The sequence below is a fragment of the Anomaloglossus baeobatrachus genome, chromosome 6 (assembly GCF_048569485.1).
Source record: "Anomaloglossus baeobatrachus isolate aAnoBae1 chromosome 6, aAnoBae1.hap1, whole genome shotgun sequence".
In the NCBI taxonomy this organism is placed as follows: domain Eukaryota; kingdom Metazoa; phylum Chordata; class Amphibia; order Anura; family Aromobatidae; genus Anomaloglossus; species Anomaloglossus baeobatrachus.
This window is the reverse complement of record NC_134358.1, coordinates 90,526,567-90,552,700: the sequence shown is the minus strand read 5'-3', so window position 1 is coordinate 90,552,700 and position 26,134 is coordinate 90,526,567. Positions and strand designations below refer to the sequence as shown.

The 26,134-nt window shown below is 44.8% G+C and overlaps 1 protein-coding gene across 1 annotated transcript in view; it reads left to right on the top strand.

Moving 5' to 3' along the window:
* NECAB1 (N-terminal EF-hand calcium binding protein 1) overlaps positions 1-26,134 on the top strand; it is a 355,641-nt gene that overhangs the window by 289,958 nt on the left and 39,549 nt on the right. Inside the window, exons 7-9 of the mRNA XM_075353101.1 lie at positions 17,111-17,223; positions 19,363-19,439; positions 25,137-25,190. Of these exons, the coding sequence (XP_075209216.1) occupies positions 17,111-17,223; positions 19,363-19,439; positions 25,137-25,190 (244 nt within the window). The remainder of the gene's footprint in view (positions 1-17,110; positions 17,224-19,362; positions 19,440-25,136; positions 25,191-26,134) is intronic.

Sequence of the window (26,134 nt, the reverse complement as noted above, 5' to 3'; positions counted from 1 at the left end):
CCGCCGGGTGTCCATTACACTGCTCCATGGGGGACCCGCCGCGATCAAACCCCCAACGTAGGCTCTGGGCGTGCGTCAGAGCATTGATGACCCCACTCTATGCACGCCGGACGGGTTTTTCTTCAGGGGTGTTGAGCACACTGGTGCTAACTATGAACAATTTAGGTGTTGGCCACCCATAGTCCAGTGGCCCAATTGTCCATTTACTTAATCACCTAAGACAAAAAGCATTTTATACACAACATTACAGACATTTCACATAACTATTTACATTCTGTTAGGTATTTTACTTTCTATATTCTATACCTTGGAGGGGGCTGTCCCCGAGTGCTACGTTGGGACCGGCGTAGCTCTTGGGTTTGTCCCTGACTACTTAGAGTGTCTGCCCCCCCCCGTGTGATTGGTAGGCCTAACCCTGACAGGGATACATGTCGGTTGCCTACGGGATCTCAGATTCGCCAAGGGTACGGCAGGTTCACCACTGGCAGGGGGTTGAACCTCCTGTTCCACTGCTGGCGTGTCACCTCGTGTTGGAGCGGCCGGTTCTTTAGGTGGATCTGGAACCTCTTCTGTTTCTGGCTCGACCAACTGCGGGAACGTCAAGACTGGTACCACTGTGGCATTGTTTATTCGGGTCCAAGTTTTGGGGAATTTTCCAAGGATTGTTTGGATCATCTCTTCCTCTTTTCCTTGACTTTGGGGACTTTCTTGTACTTCTTCTACTTCTTTTTGGGTTCTGCACCGTTCAGGGCACGCTTTCAGGCGGTCTCGAGAAATTGCTTGATAGGTCTTGCCTTCATCCTTGCTTATGAGGCATACCTTACTATTGTCAAAGTTGGAGGGGATAATGGTGTAGGGCTCGTTTTCCCACTGATCATCCAATTTATGCGTCCTCCGCTTTTTCTTGAGGACTTGTTCTCCAGGTGCTAAGGGAGTTGCTGGGGCTGTTTGGTTGTAATGCTGCTCTTGTCTCGTTCTTGCTTGAGACAGGCTCTTCTCTACGCATTCCTGGACCTTACGGTACCGCTGCTGCCGCTCTGTATCCCAATCCTCTATTTCCTGAACCGCCTCAGGTGACACAGTCCCCATCTCAAAGTCTACAGGTAACTTGCCAGGTCTGGCTCGCATCAGGTAAGCAGGGCTGCAGTTGGTCGAATTTACCGGGATATGGTTGTACAAGTCTACCAGATCTGGTAACTTTTCTGGCCATTGGTTTCTTTCTTCCAAAGGTAGAGTCTTGAGCATGTCAATAACCACATGGTTCATCTTCTCGCACAATCCATTGGTTTGGGGGTGGTACTGGTGTGGTTCTGATTTTCTTACAACCGTACATGTTACAGAACTCTTGGAACACTTCTGCCTCGAATGCAGGACCTTGATCAGTCAGTACCCTTTCAGGGTAACCGTGAGGTCGACAAAAGTAGGCCTGAAACGCTCTCGCTGCTGTTCTGGCTGTCTGGTCCTTCACGGGCACTACTACCAGGAAACGCGAGTAATGGTCCACAATGGTGAGGGCGTACACATAGCCTGACCGCCTTGGTGTTAACTTCACGTGGTCCAGGGCCACCAACTCCAGGGGCTGCTTCGTGACAATTGGCTGTAGGGGAGACCTCTGGCTGGCATCATCTTTCCGCCTCAGATTACACGGACCACAGTCTCGGCACCACTTCTCGACTGTCTTTCTCATGTGCACCCAGTAGAACCGATCACGGAGTAGGGTCTCCAACTTCTTCCACCCGAAGTGTCCTGCGTTATCATGATAAGCTGCTAGGACCATTGGAGCATCCCTCTGTGGGACCACTATCTGCCAGACAAGTTCATTCGTTCGCCAGTTGACATATCTCTTGCAGAGCTTGCCTTGGTAGGTGAACAGTCGTCCCTTCTCCTTCCACAAATGCTGGGCTTCTTCTGGAGCATCTGGGCCAAGATGAGTCTCAGCTTGTGCTAGCTTTTCTTTGACCAATCGCACAGCCGGGTCACCGTTCTGTGTCTCTTCCCAATTATAGTGGAGTAATGGGTTGACCGAGACCTCGTGCTGGCTCGAGCGCTTCACTCCCACAGCATGCTCACACTGGGAAACACCCTGATGATGGAAAGCCGGTAACTCTATCTCTTCGAGTTCATCCAGGTCTTCTCCAGATTCGGGTAAGTGAGGCATTCTGGACAGCGCATCAGCATTGTTATTCTTCTTGCCAGCCCGATACTTGATGGTAAAGTCAAAGTTAGACAGCCGGGCCATCCATCGCTGTTCCAACGCACCTAACTTGGCTGACGCCAGATAGTGCTTGAAGCGTTCAGTCACTGCCCAAACAATAGCGAGGAACTCCAGCTTGAAGGAACTGTAGTTTTCTGGATTCCTTTCTGTGGGCCGAAGCTTCCTACTGGCGTACGCTATCACCCTCTCTCTGTCTCCCTGCACCTGGGACAGAACTGCTCCTAGTCCCACGTTGCTGGCATCTGTATACAGTACAAATGGCTGGCTGTAGTCAGGGTAGGCCAGAATTTCTTCTCCCGTGAGAGCCCCTTTCAGCCGGACAAAGGATGTTTCTAGTTGGCTGCTCCATTCAAATGGAGGGCTCTGCTTCTTAGCCTGCTTTGGCTGGCCCACCAGGAGATCTTGAAGGGGCGCTGCTATCTTGGTGAAACCATCAATGAACCTTCGGTAGTAGCCCACCAGCCCAAGGAACTGCCGCACCTCCTTTACCGTGGTGGGTCTTGGCCAGTCCTTGATTACGGTGACTTTCTCTGGATCAGGTGCCACACCTTCTGCGCTGACCACATGACCCAGGTACTGTACCTTTGGCTTCAAGAGGTGACATTTGGACGGCTTTATCTTCAGGCCATATTTCGACAAGGACTCAAACACTTCTGCTAAGTGTCTCAGGTGGTCTTCATAAGTCTTGGAGTAGACTATGACGTCATCCAGGTACAATAGCACGGTTTCAAAGTTGTGGTGGCCCAAGCAGCACTCCATCAACCTTTGGAATGTCCCTGGGGCGTTGCAGAGCCCGAATGGCATACAGTTGAACTCACAGAGGCCCATTGGTGTCGTGAATGCAGTCTTCTCCTTGTCCGCCTCTGCCATGGGAACCTGCCAATACCCACTGGTGAGATCCAAGGTGGAGAAATAGTTAGCTGACTTTAAGGCTGTTAGTGACTCCTCTATTCTGGGCAGTGGATAAGCATCTTTATGTGTAATGCGGTTAATTTGCCTGTAATCTACACACATTCTCATTGTACCATCTCTTTTCTTTACGAGCACTAGTGGAGCTGCCCAGGGGCTACAACTATCTCTGATAACCCCAGCCTCCTTCATTTCCCGTAACATTTCTTTGGCACGCTGATACTGTGCGGGGGTTACAGGGCGGTATCTCTCTTTAATGGGATGATGATCACCCGTGGGGATTTGATGTTTAACCCCTTTCACCTGCCCAAAATCTAGGGGGTGTTTGCTGAAGACCCGTTCGTACTCCTGTACCACCCGGTAAACCCCATGCTTTTGGTGTGAGGGGGTGGAGTCGGTGCCCACATGTAATTTTTGGCACCAGTCTTCCAGCTGCCCCTTGGAGCCATTGTCTTCCGCCTGGTCGGACGGGATCAAGGGTTCCACTGCTTTGATGGTATTGTTGCTGACAGTGTACAGTTTTGCTACAGTGGCGTACCGGGGCAATTTGGCTTCCTCCTCCCCACAATTCAGGACACGGACGGGCACTCTCCCCTTGCGGTCGTCTGCTACCCCTCTGGCTATCAGGACTCCAGGCCTACTGTCTGAATACACCGGTTCTACCAAGGCATGGTAATCCTGACCCTTGAGGCCTATTGCTGCCCGACACCATATCAACATTTCACTTCTTGGGGGTATTGCAATGGGGAGGGGGTCACTTACCCTCACACTGCCAATTTCTCCTCCGGCCAGCTCTACCTGCTGCCTCCTCATCAGGGCTCGGATCTCCCTCTGTAGGGCACGCTGCTGCCCGGAGCTGGCAGTTTCAGACGCCTGTTGCAACAAAATTATCACTTCGGCAATACAATTTTCTATCACATTTGTACCAATGGTTAGCAGTGGGTCAGATTCTTTGCGATCAATATCTACAATTATCATCCCCTGACATGGCAATTCTACCCGCCCCACTTTAATGGTTACTTCTTTGTACCCAATTTGAGGCAAGGGCTGACCATTACTGGCCACAATTGTTAAATCATCATCTGGGCCATGGTCAATGTCTGAATCATCCCAATATCTTTTGTACAGTTTATAGGGGATGGTTGTTACCTGGGACCCCGTATCCAGAAGAGCATTCAAAGGGATCCCATCCAGCACAATAGGAAGGACCGGTCGTCCTCCCACATACTTGCTGCGGCTGGGGGTTGAGCCGGGCTTCCTTACACCTGGGGGTCGGCTCCTGGCTCCAGGCTCGGCCCATTTAAAGGACAGTGTCGTGCAATGTGGCCCGCCTGGCTGCAGCGGCGGCAGATCGGTTGTCCCGTTGAATCATACCGGTCTGTGTCTCTGCCTCGGGTCGGCGGAATCCTCCTCTGTCGCATCCATGGGACGTCATCTGGGCTGGAGGCCAACTCGATTCTTGCAGGTGATGGGGTCACTTGTAGAAACTGCACGGTCTTGGCAAGGGCAGCTACAGATTTGGTCAGCTCCCGGACCTGCTGTCTGAGCTCTGCAGTGGGATCCTTTTCCAGGGACTGCGCCTCGGCCCCTGCAGCAGCTGGTGTTGCAGGCACCACCCCGGGGTACGTGATGGCAAGAGGCCAGAGGGATACTGGGTCATTCGGTGTAGATTCTCTCAGTACCCGGATGGCCTGGTCCTTAAACTTTGCAAAGTCCAGAGCAGGGTTCTGCAGGACCATGATACGCAGCTGGGTCCTGTGGGCATCTGACAGGAGCCCTTCTATGAACTGCTCAGTTAGGAGTTTGTGTTCTTCACGTACACTCTCTGGGTCCACCTGTTTAACTGCTTTCAGGGCCTCCTGCAAGTTTAAGGCATAGTCCCTTATGCTGTCTGTGGCCCGTTGTTTGCACCCAAAGAATCTCATCTTTATTTATGCTGCGGTGCGGGTGTCAAAAGTACTCTTTAGCTTGGCCAGTATCTGGGTTACTGTCCCTTTATCTGTATCAGGCCAGGACTTCACTTCACGCTGGGCTGCGCCGGCTAGCTGTCCCATTAATATGCCCACCTTCTGGCTCTCAGTCAGTGGATACACCCGGAACAAGCTGTGCAGGCTTTCTCTGAAGTCGCTCAAGGTATGGGACTCCCCGGCGTACTGCGGCAGCCATTCTGCTCCCGGGATGTACGGCATCGTGATCGGCATTACCGGCGCTACAGCGGGGGCTGGGGCGACGGCGACTGGGATTGCTTCGGCCGGTGCTGCGGCGCCTCGGGCTATGGCAGCCACCTGCTCTTCCTCCGAGTCGGACATCTTCCTCCCCCTTAGTGAACCTTACCAGGCTCCGTTCACTTTTCAAACTCCCTTCTGGGTTGCGCGGGGTTAACAGCGCTCTGCTCTGATGGCGCGCTCCCTTCGCGCTCTTTGTCAGGCACGCCCCCCTTCTTCCTGCGCTCAGTGGGGCTAATGGCGGCGGCAGTTTTCAAATAGTGACACAGTCTTTCAGGCACAGTTTCTGCAGGCGCACAGTACCCGGTGGGACCGGGCACGAAATCCTGTTCGTGACGCCAAAATTGACTCACCCACCCCAGGGCTGTGGGACACCCGGTGCCGGGCCGGACTAGTCCGGTGGTAGTCAGTGGTGGCTGGGCCCGGCTCCGTGGCCCTGGTGGGTGTCAGTATAGTATGTGGCTTGGTGAATAAAGTTGTGTTCGTGACGCCACCTGTGGTATGCGGCTATTAAGCCACCGCTGCTGTGTGAGGCCTCCGGGGCGATGTTATGGCAGCAATGGTGGTACTGCTCCCCACAGGTGGAGCGGAGCCCCGGGGACACTGTTAGTGCTCGTGAAAGTCTATGGTGTTGTGTGGCTAACACGGTGCAGGGCCGACAGGCGATGAAAGAACCAGGCATAAACAACAGTCTCTTTACCTTTTCCTCTTTACTTTGGAAACAGTCCAGTCCTGGGAGACCGTTACAGGTGGTGATGGGGATCCGGTCGGCCTGGAAGTATTTGGGGTGATCTCTCTGGCCAGCTGAGTATGAGGCCTACTCCTGTGCTTTGCTTTGTTACGATAGGACCATGCTTCTCTGAATCCAGCAATGGCCCTCTTGCTGCTGGGACTGTTGGTGCGTCCCTTTCCCTCTGTAGCAGGCTGCGCAGGCCCTCTCTGGTGCTTCTCTGCTGGAGTCCACACCGGCCTTGATGCTGCAGCTGTACTTTTGGGATGTTTTTGGGCCAGGTGCTTGCAGCTCTCCTGCCCTTCGGATTCGGCTACCAGGGAGTACTTTAAGCCCTGGTGGCCACAGACTCCGATGTCCGAGTCTCTCCGCTGCCTCTCAGCTACTCCTGCTTCTCTGGGCCAAGCTACTCTAGCTCTAGGCCCCAGATTCACAGGACAGCTCACTCTGCGTCTGTTCACTTCTACTGCTCTCCACAGACTGAACACTACTTCCTCTCTCAGACCAGGCTTAAGGGGCTGCTCCCTGGAATCCCAGGTTCAGAGCTCCCCCTGCTGGCCGGAGGGAGAACTGCGTTGGGTGTTAAACTTGCTGGCCAATGGATCTCCCAATTACCTCCAGGCTCAGCATTAACCCTTTGGGAGGGCAATGCTGTTGTGGCGACCAGGTCCTGGGGCGCCACAACATCACTTCCCTGCAAAACCGCAGACAAGTGATGTACATTACCGGAGGTAAACCGCGAAATACCGCAGGGAATAACGCAGGAAAACGCAGTGAACCGCACAGAATTTGCTTCCTGCGTTATTCCCTGCGGGATTTCACGATTAACATTGGAGTCAATGGAGTGAAATCCCGCAGCGATGTGCGGAAAAGAAGTGACATGCACTTGTTTTTGCTGCGGGATTCCCGCAGCAAAACATGCAGCTGTCAAATTCCGCCTAGTGCGCACAGGATTTTTTTTCTCCATAGGATTTGCTGGTGATTCACTGCAGAGATGTTATGAACATTTTCTGCAGCGAAACATGCAGCAAATCCACGGAAAATCTGCGGCAAAATCCGGTAAGTGCGCACATAGCCTAAAGGTTAACATCGACCTTTTAACAAGACTTGTCAGAGGACTCAAAATAAAAGCGAAACCAGAATCTCAATTTGCAGACACGTGTTTTGGGGTGTTGCCCCTGCTCCATGCCCCAGTGCAGGGATCAAACTAATGGAAACAGCCACTGGATGCTTGGCCAGGATGTTCTAAACTACGTACCGATCATTCCCCAGTTCTTTGGAAACTCAGGGTGTACAAACAGCCATTCACCCCGTATCACTTCTCATTTTCTCTTCTGTTTAGTTCTGCTCTTCCTTAACTTCATTCTCTTCTTCTGCCTCAGTCATACTTTATAGCTTTCACAATAAATAAATGCAGACAAAAGAAATGTATAATTAATAAAAGCAAATCTCATGCATTGTAATGAAGCCTGCATAATACATTCCTGTCTAATTCATTCACAATAATTTCTCCTATGTCTTCTCCACTCTAAATATTATACGCCTTGATGTAAAGATCAAATGATCATATATAAAAAGCAACATAAAACAGACTCCAGAAACATACCGCAGGTCACTAAAGGATTTTACATTTTCCGAATTGGTACGACTAGAAAACTCCTTATGGCCATTTCAGGGGGTTCCTTACATCAGACACTTCTGAATCTTACTGAACATGGATGTTTTTCTGCACACTCCTGTAGCCATACTAAAACAGTCTTTGAATATTTTGCAAATGTCTTTTCCAGAACAATTCATGCCAGAACTCATGGCAGAAAGAAAACCTGACAGCCTATATGTAGCGTGGCACTGGGCGGTAGTTGAGGGCAAGATCTGCATTTCTTGCTCCCCAGTACGCTACATGGAAGAGGGGGCCCTGGATGGGTGTCTGTGCTTGCATTAAGGAGGTGATACACCTTTGCAGGCCACATATTGTCAATGGTTCCATCTGACCAGGACCAGATTTTAACCAGTTCATAGAGAGAGACCAACAGTTCTTTAAAACCATGATTTTACTCAACAGTAACTTGATAACAACTGTATAGATGAGATATCAGGCACGACTTGTACGTTTCATTAGCACAGAGTATTTTGAGACACTCTCATCATTTCCTTCACTTGACCAGTTCGTCTCCACTAGTCCCGTCTCCTTTACCACAAACCCGCATAGCACTACATTACAGTCCATGTGTCACAATCTCAAGGCCAAAGGATCCAGGAAGGTGGCGAGCGTCCAGGGTGTAAGAGTGGACCCACTGGACCACAGGGGGAATTGCCCGCAAGCAACGGAGTCCTTAGGCACAGCATTCTGTCACGATTTCACCGCCAGCGGGTCCAGGAAGGCAGCGAGCGTCCGGGGTGTAGGAGTGAACCCAGACTTACCCTTTAGCACAGGGAAGGGCTTGACTAAGCGCTCGTCAGAAGGTGGGGCGCCCGGTGCCACTCCCAGTGAAAAAGACTGGGACTGTGGCAGCTGAGTGGACCAGGGTGACAGCTGGACTGGGGAAGCAGAAACACAGAGCAGGGACCTGAACAGGAACAGGCAGGGTAAGCAGCAGCAGACATCAGGCACAAAACACCAGGCGTAGGACCTCAGGCACGGGTCCTCAGGCATAGGTCATAGACATTGTGTAAGGCTCCAGACATCGAGCAGAGGTCATCAAACACCGGACATCGGGTACAGCAGGCACGGAGCGCAACAGAGCAGTGCAGGCACAGGCGTGGACCACAGCAAAGTGATGTCAGCACATCAGGTACATCCAAACTTTAGGTTACATAAAACATGACCTTATTCACAGGACACGGAATGACTTTGGGTACATTATACAGCAGGATAACAGGTAACACAGCAGTGCTTCGGGTACATCACACAGCAGGATATATGGGTACACCACATGGCAGGAACACAAATACAGGACACAGGACCAGGCTGGAGTCCAGGGGGAATGCCAGTAACCAAATACACTGGTCCCTGAATATGCAGATACCTGAAGACCCTGGACAATGGTTAACTGGACTGCAAACAGGATACCGGCTCCAAACAGGTAACCAGACTCAGGGAGTTAACTGGACTCAGGAACAGAAGACACAACCCTTCAAGAAACACATATCAAGACACATACAAAAATGATACAAAATGCTCTGCCCCTCCTATCAGGAGGAGGAGCCTTAAATAGCTGGTGCCTCCCAGCAATAGACTGGGTACACCTTAGCAAGGTGCGCACATCTCCCTGTAAAAGATGAGGAAGTGTGCATGCGCGCCCCCTAGGTAGGAGATCAGGAAACCCCACACAGTATGTGCAGAGCCTGCAGCATAGGTAGGACCAGAGCCGGCCATTACGTGGGCATCAACTGGGAACAACAGCCAGAGGGATGCTGGCATCCCTGTTATGCAGGCGTGACACCATGAAAGTCATATTTTTCTCCCATAGCTTCTGACCTCTGGCTTGTATCCTGACCCCGACTCTGCTCGTTCCCTGTGTACTTTGTCTGACTTCCTGGCCTCTGACCTCTGGCTTGTACCCTGACCCCGACTCTGCTCGCTCCCTGTGTACCTTGTCTGACTTCCTGGCTTCTAAACAATGGCATGTTTGAGTTCCCTGTCTCTAGTAGCTTCTAGTGACACCTAGTGGCGTAGTATCGTCACAGAGAAACTTACTATCTTGGAAAAAACGGTGGATACATCATCTAGTATATACTGTATATATATGACATCTATTTATATATGCAATCTTAATATAATTATATGGTTTATATATATTACACGAAGGTAACATTTGTTTATTTAGTTATAAATAGAATCTGTTATTCACCTATTTATAGAAGTCTCGCTCCTCCAGCATTCAAAGCTATTTTCTACATAATAGCTAACTGAGAAGCTAAGAGGCTTGCAATTAAGCAAATCTCAGCAAAATGTTTTGCAGTGATTAAAAGCAATCATATATGCTAATGATGCGTCTCAATATTCTCTACCTTCCTGTTTGGCATATTAGCAGGTGCTGTCGAATATCGCACAGCGATGTGCCACATCTGCTAATAACATTCAACTGTTTCTTACAAATATATTTTTATCCAGACACTGCAAACTAATGTGACCAGAGGATCAGGTAACTGCAGAGTTTCCGATATTCAAAAATTTCAATAAAATGTGTTTGTGGCCTCATGTATCAATGTGGATGTAACTGTAGATTCTGATATATATTTTTTATTTCTGTTTATAAAAATAAGCATTATTGTTGTGAATGTTAGTTATGTTTTGGCTGCTGGGAGGCTCCCTCTGGTGGCCAGGAATGGTTTGTACTTGGACCAGGTGTGTTGTGCAGTGGGTGTTTCCTTTGCTAACTCTCTGCTTATTTAAATCCTGGTCTGATTGCTGGCTGTGCCGGATGTCAGTTGTTCTTCGTATATCCAGCCTGCTTAATCCTGCTCTACACCACATCTTCCCCAGATAAGTGCTTGCTCTTTATTTATTGTCTGGTTCTTTTGTTTATCTGGCTTTGTCATTTGCTGTGGTTGGTTTCAGTTTATTTGCTTGCAGGGATTTTCCCCCTTAGTGGATTGTTGAGGAACTCCCTGCAGTTCTGTGTGGCGTATAGCTCCTTTAGGTCCATGTGTTTGTGGCTTGTTGACTTTGTTATGATTCTTGTTTTCTGTTCATTGGTATGACAAGGGCACCTGGTATAGGACGGAGTTCAGATCGTGCAATCTGAGGGCCTTTTTGTACTTTTTGTACTTATTTTGCAGGGTTTTTCTCTGGCCACCATCAGTCCCTTTCCTGTCCTTTCCTATTTTAGTCAGCGGGGGCCTCACCTTTTGCTAATCCTGTCATCTACCTGTGTATTGTGTTTTTCCTATATCACCGCAGTCTTTGAATGTGGGGGGCTAGCTATTCTTGTCTATTTTCTGAGGCAGAGAGTTATTCATCTTTTCTACCTTTAGGATAGTTAGTTCTCCGGCTGGGTTCGCGGTGCACAGGATGTTAGTTCACCCCTCGGCTACTTCTAGTTGTGATGGTTAGTAAGGGGATGGCGGCCAGATTAGTTGCCAATGCGCCAATGATTTGTGGTGGTCTTCCATGGTTCCGGATCATAACACATTATACTTTAAATCCAAAATGATCTACTTTTGTAAGTGGACATGAAAAAAAGAGAAATGTTATTATAACAGAGCAATTGCCATAGGTCCGTCTCCATCCTGACCCAATTGTGCAGATTCCTGGGTTTTCGCTTCTACACCTTTGTCAGACTATGTGGCATATTTCTGAACAATTTCTAATTCTAATGCCTGCTTTACACGAGATGAGATGATTGTGCGATTTCACGATCGATCGTACCCGCCCCCGTCGTTTGTGCGTCACAGGCAAATCGCTGCCCGTGTCGCACAAAGTCGTGAAACCCCCGTCACACATACTTACCTGCTGAGCGACCTCGCTGTGGGCGGCGAACATCCTCTTCCTAAAGGGGGTGGGACGTTCGGCGTCACAGTGACGTCAAACAGCCGCCGGCCAATAGAAGCGGAGGGGCAGAGATGAGCGGGACGTAAACATCCCGCCCACCTCCTTGCTTCCGCATTGCCACCGGGAGCCGCGGGACGCAGGTAAGCTGTGTTCATCGTTCCCGGGGTGTCACACGAAGCAATGTGTGCTACCCCGGGTACGATGAACAACCGGCGACATTGCAATTAAACAATTTTTTGAAACTGAGCGACGAGTACACGACTCACGATTTGTGAGCGATACTGCGTCGCTCGGAGGTGTCACACGAGACGACGTCGTGAACGATGCCGGATGTGCGTCACGAAAACCGTGACCCCCGACGATGCATCGCACGATAGATCGTCTCGTGTAAAGCACCCTTTAGTCATGGTAAACCTAGGGGGGGCAAGTTTTATTTTTATTTTTTTTTGTCAATGTTTAGGAACTTTTATTTTTGCTTCTTTCTTATTTGATTTGTGTCACCTTCAGTTTGCATTTATGGCGGGCCTGTGGTCTCAAAGGAGGGAAGAGTTTTGCTTTATTTATGCTGATTCACGCTGTACTGTTTAGGGGTTTTTTTCAGGTCAAGTTTAAATGTCTGTAAAAATTATTAAACCCTGATTTCTGTAAATTACTGATGTGACTGAATTTTTTTGTGTGCATCAAATGTGTTCAGAGGCTGCCAGCTAGTAAATGCACAATATAGCCCGTTCACATGTGCGCACAAAAAAATGCTCCAGTGGCACGTTCTGTTTTGTCCATCTATGTGACCATCTATGTGTACGTGTGTCACATCCTTTTTTCATCCGTGCGCTATCCGACCTTGTGCCAAGTACAGGGAAAAAAAAAAGACATGACACTGCAATTGAAGGTTTTTATGTGTTAAAGATGTGCAAAAACAGATAGATAGATAGATAGATAGATAAATAGATAGGTAGATAGATAGATAGGTAGATAGATAGATACGGTAGATATATAGAAATAAATAACCCCTTGACGATGATCTATGACGTGCTATTGATTATTTCCCTGCCTTTGATGCGGGTTCACACGCTGAGCCCACAATGTTCCCTGTGCAGATGATGGCTTTATAATTAAGCCTTCATCTGCCTCTAACAGCTGTTGGCTAGAGGCTGTAAGCCTGTTAAATACTGCTATCAATCTCTGACATTGGCATATAATGTGCCCTGGCAGGGGGTCGTGCTCTTCTGAGCCCTTGTTGGCATGACTGGGATGCCAATGAGTTGTCATGAGAGACAGGGGTCAGCTAATGAGTATGACCCCTGTGGCTATGATCTCAGTACTGTGAAAACCAGCCTGTGGTCGGCGTTCATAGGAGACTGATTTTTTTCTATATACAGCACTGCTCTGGCATTGCTGTATGTAGAACCAGGGATCAGACTTTTGGAAGTTTTAGTCCCCTAAGATCAATATTAAATGCAATATAAATTAGAAAAAAATGAGTTTTAAAAATATGAAAAAAATGTAAAATTTAAATCACCCCCTTTTTACCACTTCAAAATTTAAGAAATAAAAAATGCAAATATTTGGGATTGTTGCATTTTTAAAAGTCCGATGTATCAAAATCTAAAATAATTTCATCTGATCAGTAAACAGCGTAACAAGAAAAAATCAAAACGCCAGAATTACAGTTTTTTGGCTGCTACAACAACAGAAAAAAATGTAATAACAAGAGATCAAAACATTGTAAGTACCCCACAATTAGATCAATAAAAACATCCACTTGGGGGACAAAAAAGAAGCCCTCACACAGCTCCACATCCCAAAAATTGAAAAGTTATGGCTGACGAAAGTCATTACACAAACAAGATTTGTTTTTTCAAAATTTCTGAATGTGTTTTCACGACTTAACTAAAACAAAAACTATACATGTTTGGTATCTACAAAATCCTACAGGAGAAACCACACTGCCAGGTGAGTTTTATGGTAAAATGAATGTTGTAAATAAAATAACAAAATTCCACTTATTTTGCTAGTTTGCCACACTTGGAAAAATTTTTTGCTTACCTTTATATCAAATAATCAAATAAATGGTGTCATTCAAAAGTACAACTCATCCCGCAAAAAACAAGCCCTCACATGGCAATATTGACAGAAAAATGAAAACATTTATGGTTCCTGGAATAAGGGGAGGAAAAAGGAAAAGTGCAAAAATGGAAAATCACCCAATCCTTAAGGGTTTTAAAGAAAATAAATAACATGGGGTCTGCCCATGTTTTTGATAACCAGCAAAGATAAAGCAAACAGCTGTGAGCTGATATTATCAGGCTGGGAAGGTCCATGATTATTGGGCCCTTATCAGCCTAAAAATACCAGCCTGCATCCACTCTACAATTAGAGCATCACATTAGGAATGCCAATTCTGTCACTTTGCCTCGGCTTTCTCTGATTGCCTTGGGGCATTGACATATGGGATAATGTTTTTTGGGGTTGATATCAGCTGGGAAGTGTCCAAAAACACAGCTGGCATCTATCAGACACCCTTATAATTGACCCAGTAATAAAAAAAAAAAAAAAGAAACACACTAAAAGAAATTCTTTATTTAAAATAAAACACTCTCAGACACTTTTCCTCGCCTCGTTCAACAGTTTATTAAAATTAGAACAAAAAAACCAAACAGGTCCGCCGTAGTCCAGGGTATCCATCGTAGTCCACAAATAGAAATCTGCAAAAAAACAGAATCATAAAAACACAGAAAATAAAACAAGACACTTTCCCTCATTCACCACTTTATTCCCAAAATAATAAGAAATCCACAGCAGGTCTGATGTAGTCCAGAGCAAATCCAATCAATACAAAAGCATCATTGTGAGACTCCAGAGGCTTTGAGCACCAGCCATGTCCGGCTCACAGTGCGCTTCGAGAGACCCAGCGATTATGATGAGTGGTGATGTTTCTGAGCCGGGACTGGCTGTTCTTTTGCAGGTTTCCATTTGTGGACTACGATGGATTCCCTGGACTATGTTGGACCTGCATGGGTTTTTGTTTTTCTTTTTAATAAATTGGTGAACCAGGGAAAGCGTCAGGGAGTGTTTTTTTAAACTATTTTTGTGTGTGTGTTTTTTTTTCTTTTTATTTATTGGGTTAGTAATGGGGCTGTCTTATAGACACCTCTTCATTACTAACTCCTGGACTTCATGTCAGCTGTGTTTTGGGACAATTTACATTGACATCAATACTAAAAACCATTACCCCGATTGCCAAAGCACCAAAGCAATTGGAAAAAGACATGTTGAAGCTCCAGAATCTGCACATCTAATGTGATGCTCCACTTCTGGGGTGGTTGCGGGCTGGTATTTTTAGGCTGGGAAGTGCCAAATAATCATGGAACTTCCCAGCCTGATAATATCAGCCTACAGTTGTCTGCTTTACCTTTGCTGGTTATCAAAAATGGGGGAGACCCCACGTCGTTTTTATTATTTATTTACTTGGCTAAACAGCTGTGCAATCTATCATCTATCTATCTATCAGCTATCTATCATCTTTCCCTCTCTATCTATCTATCTATCTATCTATCCACAGACTTCTATTGACCCTTTTCATCTGAAAATAAAAACGAATCACATGGGCACATTTGTGGTTCACTAAGACACATAGTCCATGTTAAAACACAGGAGGTGTGAAGCCGCTTTAGGTTCAGTGCCCACAATGAGTTTTCAGTGAGTCTTTGACTGTAATAAATTAGAAAGCTTCTCCTATACAGTACTTTGCAATGTTTAATATATTATGCCTGCCATCCATGTGCTGTACGTATGTTTCACGGACTAATAGGCTTCTATTGGCTCTTGTCATCTGTGTTGCCGGTAAAAAATGGACGTCTCCTTGTTTTTTCATGGACAGACAGTCCGTGTAAAAACATACACATTTGAATATTGCCATAGATTATAATGGGTACACTGTGAATCCGTGAAAAAAATGGATACAACACGCACATGTCACACAGATGTCTGAATGCTTACAAGTTAAAAAATGGAATAAATAACCTAAAAGTCTAAAACATGTAAATGTGCATACCATTAAGTTGAGAACTACCTTTTTTTTCAAAAATAGCACACGTTTTTTGGATCTAAGGTAATATTAATTTGCCCACCACTTGGTTCCTTATTTCTTTCAAGTTCCACATTCACAGATAATTGTGAAGCAGAAGTTGAAGAAAAGACGATGCTCACTCCTTTGGGTTGTTGAGCCTATTTTTTTGCAGTTTCGGTCCTCAAAAATTCTTTGAATGACGTATCTGTGTTTTTGTGGGGGGGTTTCATTTTCCATATTAAATTTAATTATTTAATTTATTTTTTACCAATCTGCACCGCGTTTTCTGTGCTTTGCTTTTTCTAGTCACTTTTTCGGATCAGGGGGCCAAAACGAAATATGCAAAATTTAACATTCATTGTCTAACAGTTTGATAAATTAGTCTCAATATAAATAACAAGACAGGCTAAAGCCTAAAGCAAGTAAAAAGAAATGACAATAAATAATACTTTAGAAAAAGTATTTTTAAAGATCTTTTACCATATGCTAATGAGCTTGGGAATTAGTCCCAAGGGCATTGCTTAATTTGCTAGTCGGCTCCATTAGCACGTTAGTACACCCATGTGGGCTTCTGTGGGTGTGCTAACATGCTAATGAATGTGTAGTGTCAGAGGATAATCTCACCTCTCCGCTGCCATCGTGTCCGAAGCTGGACTTTGGCTCACTGCGCATGACCCCGAAGTGTTCGTCATGTCCACTACTTCAGTTTGAAGCCAGGATGAGTACACCCGGCTTCATAGTGCACATGACCCAAACTCCGGGGTCATGTGCATCGAGCCGAAATCCAATGTAGGACACGATGGCAGCGAAGCTCTACATTAGTCTAGTGACAACGAATCACAGACAAGTTGCAGACACATTTTTGGTAATGCAAGTTGTCAGAAATCTGCTGTCGCACAACACGTCGCCGTAAAGCCCCAAGCTAGGCTTGACAGTCTAAAGTGTGCATATGTCATTAGAAAAAAAAAATTAAATCGTAAAGAGACTGTATAATGCTGTCAATCAGTGGGAGTCCAGGTCTTGAGACATCCATCGAATGGCTGAAACGCCACTCTGAAGTACGCAGATCTGCAACGGTGTTTGAGCTCAATATCAAAAGCAAATCTATGAGTATGTCCACCGCTCTGGGTCAGTGCTGTATGGTGTACGGATGTATGAACATCAAGTGTATGCCATTTATTAGATGTTGCGTTCTACCAAATTGTCTTGGGCGCCATATTCTTATCCACTAAGCCACACCACCTGATACTAAAAATGTCTACAACACATAATTTTGGTGCAAAGTGATTTTTGGTGCATTTTGCTTGATAAATCATCCTGATGGTACTGGTATTGGTCATGTTTTCTCTGCAGACTGGATAGCGTTAGTATATATTTACGCTCAATTTTTCAATTCTTACTCCTCTTACAAGTTTATCCCTCCATAAAAGAAAGAAGAAAATTACTGTTGTTCTCTGTTTACCTGCAGACAAGGACCTACAAAGCCTCATGTGCTCTCCATCCCATGGTCCGGGAAACGATCTAATCGAAGGCTTCAGAGAAATAATAGCTTTTCTCCAAATAGCCCGCAGTTTAACCTTGGTATGTTTTTGCACTTTCTTTTTTTTACTGCGTTAGAGACTTAAAATGTTTATTTAGTATCTGTGTTGTGCTACAGCCTGGACGATAAAAGCGACAACAGAAGATCTGTCTGTTACTTGCTTGATTTTTGCAATATGATACTATGGCATCAGGGGCATAACTAAAGCCCTGTGGACTCTTGAGCTTGGGCACCCCTACTGCCAGGTTGTTGCTCAGAGTCCCCATTGACATGCTTTTTCCCGACAAAAAAATATACAAAAATGTGTTTGCATCCTTGAAATTGTTCCAGAAAATGAAGGATTTCTCCTAGAAAATTTTTGCAATTACACATTTTATTATACACGTTTATTTCCTTTTTGTGTATTGGAACAACACAAAAAACTAAGAAAAAAGGCAAATTGGACAAAATTTCACATAAAACAAAAAAAAATGGTCAAGACAAAATTGTTGGCATCTTCAACTTAATATTTGGTTGCACACCCTTTATCCTTAGGAACAAATGACTGCAATCAATCGCTTCCTATAACCATCCACAAGCTTCTTATTCCTCACACCTGGAAGTTTGGACTAATCTTTTGCAAACTGCTAAAGGTCTCTCATATTTGAAGGCATCTTCTCCCAACAGCAATTTTAAGATCTCTCCACAGGTGTTCAATGGGATTTAGATCTGGACCCATTGATGCCACATAAGAACTCTCCAGTGCTTTGTATCCATCCATTTCTGGGTGTTTCGTGAAGTATATTTCGGGTCATTGTTCTGCTGGAATACCCCTGACCTAGGATGCAAACCCAGCTTTCTGGGACTGGGTGCTACATTGCAACCCAAAATCCTTTGGTAATATTCAGATTTTATGATTCCTTACAACACAGTCAACGCACCCAGTGCCAGAGGCAGCAAAGCACCCCCAAAAAATCTTTGAGCCTCCACCATATTTGATTGTAGGTGCTGTGTTCTTTTCTTTCTAGGTCTCATTCCGTGTTGGATTATGTGCTGTACACCTGTGCAGAGATCTTAAACTTGCTCTTGGGATAAGGTGCCCTTTAAATATGAGAGATCTGGAGCAGTTTGGATAAAAGAAAATCATTGTAGATGATGTATATATAAGATGTATAGGGTGTTATCCTAGACTTTATCCTTACCTCTGGGTGTAAGACCTTATAAGCAGGTAGTTGCTATCCAGGTGCTCTTGTTGCCTAGTTCCTGATTCTGCCGTCTCAGAGAAGTCACAGACCGCTCCTACTGGTGATTCTGCGACTTCCAATGACGTCACAAAAGCCTCTTCTCTTCCGCTCTACTATTGACAAGGTGTTGCATGATATCGGCAGTGAAGCCCTATTAACAGAGTAGAGTGGAAGAGGTAGAGCTGCTCTGTTGTCGTGAATTCACCTGAAGCTGCAGAATCACTGACATTCTGAGCTGAAAGAGACTGGCACGGGTGCCTTTCTGAAAAACTATAATATTACTGGTAATTGTTCACTAGATTTTGTGATTGGGTGTTGACCCAAAAATTAGTCTGATTGCCATATGTGGAGTCAGAAAGGAATTTTTATCCTAATATGGTGCTTACTGTCTGCACCATGGGGTTTTTGCCTTATTCTGGATCAACATATTACAAGCTACAGGTTGAACTCCATAGATTATGTCTACTATCATCCCTAAAAACTATGAAAAAAATGAACTCGCCTAACTCCATTCTCATGAGGTACGAGTTCAGCTTCTCCTTTCTGGAGTTGTGATCAGGAACAGGTGGCGCAATGAAGTAAAGTGACGTCCAACATCTGGTGGGCCACAAGTCCAAAACAGCTTGTGAATTACGAAAGTAGCCGGGCAGAAAGCCAATCGCTCTGATCCTCCAATGGTTTCACCTGTATATGTGTTCTGAGGATCCATATACGGACTTCAGACCTGCATGCCTGGGTAACTGGGCGCTCCTCCTTCTCCAGTCTTGGTCGCAGCCTCTATGACTTCACTACACTTCTTGATATTATGGTGTTATGCTTTATACACATTTATAAAGAAATAACTTATAGAATGTCTTATTACATAGAGATCTACATGCACTATCCCCCTCTCTAGAGCAGCTAGTATTAAAATCTGGAATATTTTCAGTTTCTATTACTTATTTATTCTTCCCGTAGGCTTGCTGGATGAAGACAACCAGTGGATGACCCAGATAAACAGACTTCAGAAACTAATTGACAGACTGGAGAAGAAGGTGTTGAAATGTATCGCCTGAGCTTTTCTTCCTCTGAAACACAGTTACCTTTTCTAGTCACCAGTAGCCCATTCTCTCCACAATGCCCCACTGTTTCCGTGCTTTGTATCTGGTGTCACACTGATACTAAAAATTCTGTCTGTTCCTTTGACTATAAACCTATGGTAGTTTGTAGACTGTATGATTAGAAACAATGGTATTGCTGCCATCGAGGACACCTGGGGGTACATACCTTGGCGAAGACAGATCTGATAGTTTAATCACTTGAATTGTGTCTATTTCTTGTAAAAAATTATGGTCCTTCCTTAGGAAAATGAATATAACCCTGAAGGGGGTAAAAGTTATAGTTTTGGGGTTTTTTTTGCCCCTTTGAATTCTCAAGAATATTAATATTCCATTGCTTCTTAATGTCAGAGGTCAAATCGCATACGGCAGATTTGGTGTCGAAATTTCTGTCACTGATCTGTTCATCTGAATGCAGTTTACAGAAATCTATGTGAATTCCATACGAATAAGGAGGACATACATTTCTGCAACAAGTCTGTATCTGCCATGTGTGAATAAACTTTTATAGGTAGCACAGAATCTTTGGGGCCTTCACCACCCTTCGAAGGATAATTAAAGGGAACCTGTCAGGTGTAATATGCACCAAGAACCACAAGCAGTTCTGGGTGTATATTGCTAATCCCTGCCTAACTGTCCCTGTATACATTAGTAAAGATAAGATGAAATTATTTCTAAAGATCCTTTATGATATGCTAATGAACGCAGGGACTAGTTGCAAGGGCGTCAGTTCCTGAGCTCATTTTGCCCTCTTGGCATGCTAGCACGGCTGTAGGGGTGTGCTAACATGCTGTTCAATACCCACTCTCCAGCGTCACCGCTGATGACGCGCATACCTGTGTTCGTTGTCACCACATCAGAATTCCCGGGCAGTGCGCATGATCAGAAGGCCCCGCACTTCCGTTCATGCACACTATGAAGCTGGGTGTACCTTTAGAGAGGTCTAGTGAACATGACCGGAAGTACCGGGACTTCTGATCCATGCACACTGATCCTAAGCACGGCATTCTGAAGCGGTGCAATGGACACAGGTACGCGCGTCACTACCAATGATGACGCTGAGCGTTGAATAGCCTGGTAGCTTGCACTTGTGGGAATGCTATGAGGGTGTAATGAGCGCAGGAACTAACGCCCTTGTGACTAGTCCCTCACTTATTAGCATACCATATGGTATCTTTAGAAATTCGTTTTCTAAAGATCTCTTTATCTATGCTAGTGTATACAGGGACGGTTAGGCAGGGATTAGCAATATACACCCAGAACTGCTCGTGGTTCTGGGCGCATAAAGGACCTGACAGGTTCCCTTTAAAAATGGCCTAATAAACTGTTTTTCTCTTGAATACATAGGACCTATGGACTTGGTGTTGACTAGTATTACTACTGATAGTTAAAGGGAATTTGTCAGTAGGTTTTTGCTACCTAATCTGAGAGCAGCATGATATAGGCAAATACATCCTGAATCCAACAATGTATCACTTAGATTACTGGAAGCAGCTGTTGTGTCACAATAATAAATTTCAGATCTAGCTATATAGCAGAGGTGAGAGAGTTGTCCACACCAGGCTCTCAATGGAGATTGTACATTGACAGTAAGGTGCTAATCAGAGAAGCGGGTGTGTCTGACTGCTGTGTGTGTGACATTGCAAACATAGCAAGTAAACAACAGATTGGAGACAGGTATCCTTGAATTCTATGCTTTATCCCCTACAGCATGCTGTCTTCAGAGTACATAGCAAAAACCTGTGGATAGTGTGCCTTTTTTAGAGTGCTACTAGTACTAGTCCACTTGTATGGCACTATCTTCAGGTCAAAAGTGTTCAGGATTTGTTCTTATTTTATTCCCGCTACTCCGCTAAGTATTCTATTTTATTTTTTATATTTATTCTGAGCTATGGTTTCAGAGATATGGGCCTTTTTATTTTGTACTAATTATGTTCTTTATTAAGGGGGATGGCTCACAGAGTAATAATTATATTAATACAAAGCAGTGTAAAGACATGCCCCATTGGTAAAGACCATAGAAATTAGCAATACATAAAGACATATCTCTGGAACCGTAGTGTGGATTAAAAAAAAAAAAGATTAACGGAAAATAAGACTAAAACTGGCCACTTTTCACCTCGTGACAGACCCTCTTTAAAGGATACCTGAGCACAAAATACACATCCAAAGCCCCATCCTCGGGGACATCAATCATCCTTTAGTCCATAAATAATATTTGTGATGTATACTCCTGGAATCACTCACTTTAGCCCTGGATCTCAGTGGTGTTCACAATGTAGCTTACCTGTCAAACACATGCACACATTTAGGTGAATTTCAAGAGTCACTTACTTCTGAGATTTATCAACTCTAGTGCAAGGCAAAAGCTGAGATCTTACCTATAGCAATTAATTAGGTTCCTTTTCTTATTGATAAAACTGCTTCTAAAAACTGAGAGCTGCAATCTGATTGGTTACAGCGAGTAACTACACCACTTTTACCTTGCAATTAGTGATGGGCGGACTCGTAGATATCCAGGATTGTCGGGTCTAACCAGATTTTTTTAAAAAACGGTTCCGTTCCGGATTTGGTCCTGGATATCTGGCCAAACGCCGGTCCCCACATAAGTCTATGGTGACCAAAATCTGGCACTTCAAAATGGAGGTAGAAGTGATATAGCGCAGGAGCATTATACTTACCAGTCTCCAGTACAGCTGTAACTACTTCCAGGGCCTCTCATTATTGCTCATTCACTGCTTCCCCTGCCCACCCACAGTCCTGGTATGTGTGATTGGTTGAAGTCAAACGCACCCCCTGCCTGTGTGATAGCATCTGACTGCTTTCAATCACAGACCCTGTTTGCGTATCCATATTGTGGTGTAAAACTAAATACATTTTAAAAAATTGGCCTAAGGTCCTCCTATATTATGATACCCAGCACAGATAAAGCATACGGCTACTGACTACAGCCCCCAGCCATGTGCTTATCTTGGTTGTGTATCAAAATAGGAGGAACTGGATGTGGCTTTTTATTAATTAATTAGTTAACTAAATAATTTTTAAAAATGACGTACGGTCCCTCCCAATCCCAATATTGATACCAACCCATGATAAAGTAAACAGCTGGGAGCTGGTATTCTCAGGCTGGGGAGATCCATGGTTATTGGGCTCCCAGCCTAAAAATAGCAGCCTGCAGCCACCCATGATTGTCAATCCCGGCACTTTTCCTTGATCATACTGATTCCCCTGGTGCAGTGGCAATTTTGGTGATAAGTGGTTAATATCAGCCCACAGCTGCCACTAAGCCCTAGATTAGTAATGGAAGGCATCTATGAGACCCCCCGCCCATTACTAATCTGTAAGTGAAAAGAAATAAATACAAACATTGAAAAAATGCTTTATTTGAAATAAGGTACAAAAAATCCCACCCTCTTTCACCCCTTTATTTCACCTCCCAAAACACCCAGGTCCAACGTAATCCACACGAGATGCCAGCTCTGCTACATCTGAAGTGACAGTGTGCAGACATAGAATATGACCGCCCGCATTGCGATTCAGGCAGAGACTGAGCCTCAGCAATGAGCAGTGACGTCACTCAGGTTGTTTGTGGTCACTGCTGGAGGTTCCTACAGTCCTCCACCTGTGATCACAGGTAACCTGACCTCAGGTGACCTCTGTAAACTCAGTGATCTCACCTCAGATGAGGTCACTGAGTTTACAGACCTGCATCTCCTGGCAGAAAACCATGTTTTTTTTTGCAAACAGATGCAGATTTGGTGCTGAAATTTTTACACAATATTCCTGCACCCAATCAACACTTCTAGGCAAAAAAATCGCATCATATAGCATGCGGTTTTGGTGCATCTTTTTACCAGGAGGTGAAGATTGGGTGCATGAATATGGAATAGAAATTTCATCAACAAATTTGCATCTCTTGGCCCAAAAATGCTAAAAAAAAAGGTTTTGATATCGTTTCAGTGTGGTTTTCTGTCAGGAGGTGCAAATTTGATGCTGAAATATCTGCACCAGATTTCAGTATCAAATTTGCACCTCCTGGCAGAAAATAGCACTGAAACTGCGTCAAAACCGATTTTTTTGCACTTTTGGGCCAAGAGATGTATATTTGGTGATTAAATTTTTACACCTATTCTTGCAACCAATCTACAATTCCTGGCAAAAAAATGCATCACTACTGCATACGGTAGTGATTCGTTTTTTTTTGTCAGGAGGTGTAGATTGGGTGCAGGGACATGCCGTAGAAATGTCAGCACTAAATCTGCATCTCTTGGCGTTTTTCTGCCAGGAGATGCAGGTCTATGAACTCAGTGACCTCACTTAAGGTGAAGTCACTGAGTTCACTAAGGTCACCTGAGGTCAGTTTACCTGGGATCACAGATTTAGAACCATGGTAACCTCTAGTTGTGACCGTAAAAAACCTGAGGGATGTCACCACTGATCATGCAGCTCTCTGCCTGAAGCTCACAGCGGGCAGTTATGCTCTATGGCTGCACGCTGTGCCTTCATTATGTAGCAGAGCTGCAATTATCATGGGGCCTCGTGTGGATTACGGAGCACTTGGTGTTTTGGGGGTTAATAAATTGGTGAAAGAGGGTGTTCTTTTGTATTTCAAATAAAGGATTTTTTCTGTGTTTTGAGTTTTTTTTCTTTTCCCTTACAGATTAGTAATGGTTTTTTTTATAGACCCTCCCCATTACTAATCAAGGGCTTAGTGGCAACTGTGGGCTGTCATTAACCCCTTATTATTTCGATTGCCAATGCACCAGGGCAGTGAGCCATGTAACGTTTCGGGCTTCTCGCATCTAATAGATGCGACAATTCTGGGTGGCTGCAGGCTGATATTTTTAGGCTGGGGGGCCCAATAACCATGGGTCACACCAGCCTGAGAATACAAGCTCCAAACTGTCGGCTATATCATGGCTGGGTATCAAAATTGGTGGGGACCACATGTTGTTTTTTAAAATTCTTTATTTAAATTAAAAAAAAAAGCCGTATGCGGTTTCTCTTATTTTGATACACAGCCAAGATAAGCACATGGCTGAGGGCTGTAGCCTGTAGCTGTATGCTGTATCTGTGCTGTGTATCATAATATGGGGGGACCATTTTTTTTTATTTATTTAGTTTTACATGAAGATATAGACCTGCAGACAGGGTCTGTAATTGGTTGCAGTCAGATGCTGTCACACAGGGTGGGGGCGCTGCCTGACAACCATCAATCACAGACACGAGGACTTCCGGTGGGCGGGGAAAGCAGTCAATATGGGTGAGTCATAATGAGTGGCCCCAGAAGCAGTTACAGCCGTGTGGAAGACTCGGTAAGTATAACGCTCTTGCTTTATTCTTGTTTTTTTATTTTTCTTTTATTTTTCTTTTATTTTTATTTTCATTTTATTTCTCTAGTTTCCGTATCCAGATCATTACCCGGAGTTCCCTGAGAACTCCGGGCCCAGGTCCGGCACTCGAGTACTTTGGAAACCACACGGATCCGGACTTTTACAGTCCTGATCCGACCATCACTACTTGCAGTAATTTTGATAAGTGGTTACCCCCAGCCCCCCCAGCATTATGTCCTTATTACTATTCGGTTACCAGTGCCTTTCTTAAACTATTTCTCTATTTTGCTCTCTTATTAAGGACCTAAAACTGGAACCCCTAGAAGAAGAAATCTTAGAAGGAAGCACAAAATCGGTAAGTAATTCAATGATATTTGTTTTCCCAGCAGAGTGCTCAGCTTCAATCAGTAAAAGCTTCTAAATGTGACATTTTCCACAATCGACAGCAAGTTTTACCGTTATAAAAAGTTTATTGGTTTTCTTGTACTTTCCTGCAAAATTTATCCAAAAGTACATCTTCTCTTTTTGTCTTTGGGGAATTAAAGTAAGGCAATGAAAATACATTTAGAAATGTTCATCTGAAAAACTTGTAGCTTTACGACTCTAGGATTGAGTGCCAGCTACAATATGATAGTATCTTTCAGTGCTCCTCCAATGTAAAGACTCCCATATACGCTGCTTCTTCTGTAAGAGAAATCTCAGGAAAGCCATGGGGAAGTCTTAACACTAGAAGTCCCAAAAATTTCGAGCTCCCCCTGAAGTCCCGAAAGAGGGTCAAATGACCCTTAGTCCAAACTGAATAGAACTAACTAGAAACTAAATGGCTAAATGCAATGGAAAACAACAACCTCCTGTGGTGTGACAGTAATGGCCTTAATTACAGGACAATAGAGGGTGATTATAGGATGTTAGCTAAAATCCTTCAGGTCATTCGACCCGTCTCTGGGTTCCAAAGGTAGAAATGTTAAATGACCCCTCTCTGGGACTTCTAGTGTTAAGTCACCAGCCATCTGCAGACTGTTTTATGACAATCTCAGTTCTTTGCTCCTTAGATAAGTGGCCTATACTTTATCGGCTTCCATACAGGACAACATGATTTCTCCTCTGCTGCTTTGCTTTGTGCCCTCGGTAGTAATCCTGAATTAGTAGAAATAATGCAGTCAGTCTATGTAAAAAAAGGTTATGTGTGCAATGAATTTTTGGTTATTTTCAATCTTCCCCTTTAAATTTACTATATATACACTGTGAAAAGGTGAGAAGAGATCATTTTTTAGGCTTATGAGCAAAATTTCTTGGAAT